The following is a 6,450-nucleotide window of genomic DNA, read 5'->3' on the forward strand; positions in this document are numbered from 1 at the left end:
TCATTGGGTCATGGATACTATATCAAAACCCTAACCCTATGGCCTCATTTCATGGCTTTGTTCATAAACATCATCAGTCAAGTCATGAATAAACCAATTGTAAAACCAATTTCAATCACTTTTCAAACCATTTCAATTCATTCCACGTCAGTTTAAACCATTATATATGATTCTACACTAGAAAATACAAAATTTCACATGTTTGACCAATTGTTGACTTTGGTCAACAGTTGACTTTTTGGTCAAATTTGACCAAAGTCAACCCAAGACCCTAATGCCCTAAATTATCTAAATCATCATCCAATAATCCATTTCTAATTCATAACCATGTAGATATCCAAATTCTTAAATCCGTTTCCATATCCAATCCCAATTTTTATTTTCAAATTCCATTACATGAACCATACAATTTCATTTACAATTCAATTTCAATTTATATAGCCAAAATAAGATTGTCATTTACATTTCCATATTGCATTTCAATTCCAGCCCTGCTACATATTACAGTTCATTACAAAGCATGAGGTTCTCTTTTATGAGAGATATCATTATGGCATACATGGATTACAAAACTTTTCCTCAAACAAACATCAACGATATGCTTCCCAAGGTATCCCATTCGTATGCAACAATGTTGCATGACGTGGAGTGATCCTAATTAAATTTACGTAGTGGGACAATCTGCATGAGCATATATCACGTCATGGATAATCTGGGACACCATAGCTCCACCAAGAAGACTCTTTCAATCTCCAATTTGCGGAACCGCCAAACATTCAGTAATCACAACAAGCCAAACGCGTACAACATGAAGCTTACTCCATTGCTCGCACCGAATCGCCAGCTTGCACACCAACTTTGGCCTTGAAGTTCTCCCTGCATAAGCATGACAAAGCATAACAATTTTCCCTACATAAGCATAAACGCATGACACAAAAAGGGCTCAGTTGTAGAATCCAACTTGCATCTACCTGCATATAACTAACAGAACTGTTTTGATCCTTTGCAACTCATTGAAAATTTCATTTTTCTAACTCTACACTAGCTAACTCAATCATAATTAACTGCAGCCTATCCATTCAACTTGGCTAACCTGCATAGCAATAGTAATTCAGCCGCATTTCTAACGGTTTCCTACAACTGGCATGGAAGTTGGTGGATCTGCTAACAAACTCTAAGGTCGCCACTTTGGGAGGTCCGAGTCTCAATGTTGTGAATTCCGAAGTAGGACTCAACTTGCACCTGCATAGGATTAATCAATGTTATTCATTAACTTCCAAACTAAACAACTTTGGCCCGCCATAACAAAACGATCTCATGACAAAAGAGGCTAACGACAACATTTTCATCCCATTTAACCACAACGAAGTTGTTTGTTTAGGTTCAGTATTTAACAGAATTTGCACAACCTCCCAAGAAAAATCAGGACAAAAGGAAAAAGATGAAATAAAGTTACCTATCAGTTGTAAGTATGGAAAACCATATATGGCCCCTGCGTTATCAATTTTAGACCATGGTGAAGAGCAGATGTCAAATAATGCATTAAGGGACTTCCACTTTAGCCCCTCATCCTTATTACTCGATAAACCATCGGACTTCAATTCTGTATTAGATTCAGGTTTATTGAGTTATCAAAAATCCCAGTTTGGAAAACATGTTTACGAAGACGACGACGGAGAGATCGACACAAATTTTAACCATGCAGCATTGTCCTTGTCACACAACAAACACTACTTTAAATTGTCAAAGAAGTGCAAGAATGGCATTTCAAATGTTCAAGACAGCAAATACCTTCCACCTTTCCATCATTTTTCTGATACAGAAGCCTGGTTTTTGTCTTCACCTAGATGCTTATCCTTAACCAGTTCCCAATCAAATTACCAAAGTTCAATTACTAGAATTTTACAGCTATATGAAAGAGAAAACATCTATTCACTTTTTCATATTGATGATCGTTACGAACCCAAAATCAACCGTGGAGGTGGAATCATAGGGGTTGTTCACGCCGGAATGCATTGGTCACCGACTGTATTCACCCCAACGAAATAACCTGCAAGAACAAACAACAACAGCAGGAATACCACCAGCTACAACCTGCAATTCATCGTAAACGCGCTGCGGTCCAACCGATACGACAGCAAAAGCTCAACGCAGGAATCGGCAATGCGAAGGTTTCCAAAGGCTAACTTCTAAAAACAGGCCTGCGAAACAAAGAAACACCTGCAGGAAACTCATGTAACAAACTTCATGGAGGGCGTTGAATCAATCATTGAGGACGGTTTTCGGGTAATCCAAACAAGTGGTGTATTCTCTTTGTCACGACAGTACAGCAAAACTTCCATTTTCCTTTTGAAACCCAAGCTTGTCGTAGCAAAAGGAACGCTTCACTCTTCCAACCTTAGCCATTGATTGCAATCCTACAGAATCCTTTTGATTAAACTGGTTGATTCACTAGGATTGTTAATTGAGGATGAATTAACTTACCCATTACGGTATGGGATGAGACTCCAAGGGGTTGCTTGTGCATAAGACCTGTGTGGATGATCGCCGGTGTCGGAGTGCCAGTTCCTCGGTTCACTGTAGTTGCAAAGATAAACGATATGAGTTCATCAATCACTAACTTACTAACACCACAGCAGAACGGGATCACCCCATGTCATTTAAGAGAAAGTTAGAAATAACGGTTACCTAACAAGATCCTTTCATTTAGTTAAGTCCTAGATCATTTTCAGTTCTAACAGGGCCCTGCATTCCTGCAACACACGACATCAAAACAGTCACTTACCAACCATTTCAACATTCATTTTCACTAACGGTCATGACTAACATTTCCAACATAACTAACTGAGTTTATCATATTAACTAACTGAGTTATCGGTTAACTCAGTGAGTCATCCCTAACTAACTCCAAGCCACCCTTAACTAACTCCATACCTAAATCAAAAGCTAATAGATTCCCAAGCCTAAACTCTATTTAAGAAACTCATCACTCACACTTTGGGCTTGGCATTTTTTGCTTGAACCTGCACTCTCTCTCTCTTTCAACCTCACCCTCACCAGAGCTCAATCTCTCTCAAAGAAGCCATTGAAGCTTCATATCGAAGCTTCAATTTTGCTTGAGCTAAGCCACTACAGTTCTAATCCAGCGGAAGAAGAAGGACGCACGCAAGGATTGAAGGTGAAAGAGAAGAGTAATCGACAATACCTGTTGCCGCCGAAGAACCTCCGCGTAGCTTCAATCCAGTAAGTTTCCGCATTTGCTTTATCGAATTGTTTGAATAAAAGTCTAGACGCATACACGCGATGCTCCATAGTGAGGTTTGCCGAAGCTAGGTCGAAGCGTGGAAGCGCATTGAATATTACGACGCAATTCGGTCGCAACCAGATATTGAAGCTTCGAACGAAAATGCGATGATGATGCAGAACGCAACCCTGCGAACACGAATCGGTGATGGCGAACGCGAAGCGATGATGACGAACACGGAGCGATGATGACGAACGCGATCGATGATCTTGCTCGAAGGAATTTTTTCGTTTTAGCTTCTTCAGATAAGCGATTTTCCGCTTCTGCTCGCAAGTCCCGTTACACTTGGATTTTTGGCTACTAGAAAGTCAACAAAGAAAGAATGTCAATGAAAAGAAATTTACTATGAGAAAATATTAATGAAGTGTCTTTAAAGAAGCATTAATGGTAAGTCGTCGACCTACCAACGACGAAGGGTCGACCCAGCCGTCGACATATCAAGACATGGTTTGGAGGACTGTCAGATAAATCCCCAAGACCTAGATTAATGGGAAATAAGTCCAAAATAACGAAAAGGATAGTCGACATATACATGTTCAGAATCTTGAAAGGACCGTTGATATAAACCCTCGTTATATCAAAAAAGGACTCGTCGACGAAAATAGCATGGTATAAAAGACTTAGTGATTTTTACAAGTTTGGGGTTCCTTGAAAGGCATTTTCAACAACACGTTTGGAGAAGTTATCATCAAAGGTTCGTGAAAAAGTGGAAGAAGTGGTAAGCATTTACCACTTAACGTGGGTTGCACGCCGACAACATATTGGAAGACACATAAGCTCACTAATGGGAACTTGAAGGATTAAATGTAGAGCAAAAACAACAAATCTCCTAGTGGTCATAACCGGTGCCGACGGTTCTTTTATAAATATAATAAATAGCATACTCATACATGGGATCAAAGGTCGCAAAATTTTATACATACTCTCCACAGCACTGGAGTACCCGAGTCAAAGAGCGAAGCAGTTGAGGGAGAAATATGGATGCGTCCGCGCCCACCCTTTTTTCTTAGTCTTTTTGTCTGCTTAAACGGGAAATGTACTTTTTCCTTTGCTTTATTAATTTTATTTAATGAATTTTACCTTATCATTTATCACAATTTGACTTCATTTAGTCATTTCGCTACGTTGCATTCAATTAACACGCAGGTGTGTTCACACAAATTATTTGCACAAATTGTTTTAGAGATTTTTCGAGTTAATCTCACAGACTTTCAAACTCATGATTGTTTACCAAAACACTGGTAAAAAGGTATGTAATAACTCACAAATTATGGGTTATCACAAACTAAACCTTCGCTGTCCTTCAGCGATAGTTATAATAGTGTTGGCCTTCGACAATCGTTATTCCAATTTCTTGACATCTCGTGGTTCAGAAGACCCTTTCGTATAAATTTTTTATACGAGGAGAGAATGATGTTCCTCACCATATGTCATTTAAATTCCATTTGAGTGGAATGAAAGCTTAAGAATTTCACGAATAGTGAAACTGAGTTGTAATATTCAAGCACCTAGAAGATTTATTGTGAGTCAACCAGAGTTACATATTCAATTTCACCATTGTCTTCTCATGGATGGATTGAAACTTGACGACCGGGTTAGTTTTACTGAGTCCTACAGTGGGCGCCAAATGTTCCTGATAAATGTTTTTTGGATAACCTCCATAAAACGGATCAGGTGAGACCACAAATGCAATGTGAATGGGGTGTTCGGGGGGTTTGTTTAGAGGAGAGGGATGACCACCATTTTTATGGTCTTTTAGATTTTCATGTGTATCAATATATCTTCCTATTTTTTTGTCCTCCTTGGAGCCTCTTAGATAATCTTCCCTTCAACCCTCTGACTCCTTCCACAATAGGCCATAATGAGCTGACCATACGTTCCTCATGCTTTAATACTCAAGATAATGTTTGTAGTCTCACTAATGACTACTAATCATGAGTATAACGGTTCAATCATCAATTTTGTAACCTCCATGGGATCCTTAATCTTCCTCTTAAATAGTTAAGATGGGCTACTAAGTCGACCATCTGACATCTATCAGGGACCAACCTATGTGTACCGCCCGAGCTCCTGCACGACCATCTCAACTAACACTAAGATATCACGACTAAACTAATATATATATATATATATATATATATATATATATATATATATATATATATATATATATATATATATATATATATATATATATATATATATATATATATATATGGATCGACCTAATGTACTTTTTAGAAACCCTAAACATCAATTGTTTAAGTAAGCAGACTTTCTAAACAATTAAAATTTGGCCGTTTTATTAAATGAGTCAGACTTGGACTCTATTTTGAGGGTTAAGGGATGACATATCATCTCATCTATTCTGGGCATATCTAAGGACGTACAAGTGAATATATCTATATTTTTCTATATCAATATTATAATCTCATATTCCTCTTTATTTGATAGATATGTTCCAATCTTATTATTTTATAAGCTTTAGGAACCAATTTATACTATTTTCAAGTCCTCTGTAGGCATTAGTCTATCCGCCACGAATTTATCTCTCGGATCTAAATCCATAAAGTTGATATTATGGATGTTGGGCTTTGGGGAGGTTGCCTCTGATATATTCTTAATCTTCAAACTATCCCGCTAACACTTTTTGGTGATGCCTTGATCTCCCATTATCACTCTTATCTGATCATTATCAAGAGGATATATTCATGGTCAGATTGAGGATGAATATGACTTCTTTTAACAAATTGAACGTGGGAATGCCAATGATGATGGTGTAAGGGAAAGGTGTATTCACTACAAGGTATCTAATGTTAGGTGTATTGTAATTTTCACCTCTCTCTAACATATTTCTAACCAAGACATGACCATGAACTTGCACCTGCTCACCTGAAAAATCCCATCAACGAGCTTTTTAAAGGCTAAAGGAGTTTAGGGTCCAATTGCAACATTTCAAACGCCTCATAATACAGAACATCGGTTGAGCTCTTGAGATCGAATATAAGTCATTTCATATCTTAGTCATATGCTTGTGCACTAATGACCATGAGGTCATCTTCATTAGGTAATATTCATGCAACATCTTAGTGTGAAAAGTCAATCTCGACAAGAGATGTTACCTTCAATTAAGATATTGACTCGGA

The 6,450-nt window shown here is 37.9% G+C and overlaps 1 protein-coding gene across 1 annotated transcript; it reads right to left on the reverse strand.

Moving 5' to 3' along the window:
• Positions 1-409: 409 nt before the first annotated feature.
• Positions 410-4,065, reverse strand: LOC127081863 (uncharacterized). The gene is made up of 5 exons (XM_051022089.1): positions 3,709-4,065; positions 3,206-3,604; positions 2,485-2,577; positions 1,457-2,417; positions 410-1,242 (listed from the first exon to the last, which is right to left on the reverse strand). The coding sequence occupies exons 1-4, from the start codon at positions 3,738-3,740 to the stop codon at positions 2,399-2,401; spliced, it is 543 nt and encodes a 180-aa protein (XP_050878046.1). The 5' UTR covers positions 3,741-4,065; the 3' UTR covers positions 410-1,242; positions 1,457-2,398.
• Positions 4,066-6,450: the final 2,385 nt, after the last annotated feature.

Source organism: Lathyrus oleraceus, chromosome 5, assembly GCF_024323335.1.
Source record: "Lathyrus oleraceus cultivar Zhongwan6 chromosome 5, CAAS_Psat_ZW6_1.0, whole genome shotgun sequence".
Taxonomy (NCBI): domain Eukaryota; kingdom Viridiplantae; phylum Streptophyta; class Magnoliopsida; order Fabales; family Fabaceae; genus Lathyrus; species Lathyrus oleraceus.

Excerpts from the sequence above, each read along its gene's own strand:
- LOC127081863 (XM_051022089.1), bottom strand. The coding sequence starts at position 3,740 with ATGTCGACGGCTGGGTCGACCCTTCGTCGTTG. Across the intron at positions 3,605-3,708 it reads GGGTCGACCCTTCGTCGTTG|TAGCCAAAAATCCAAGTGTA; the intron begins GTAGGTCGACGA and ends TTGACTTTCTAG. Across the intron at positions 2,578-3,205 it reads AGGTTCTTCGGCGGCAACAG|TGAACCGAGGAACTGGCACT; the intron begins GTATTGTCGATT and ends TTGCAACTACAG.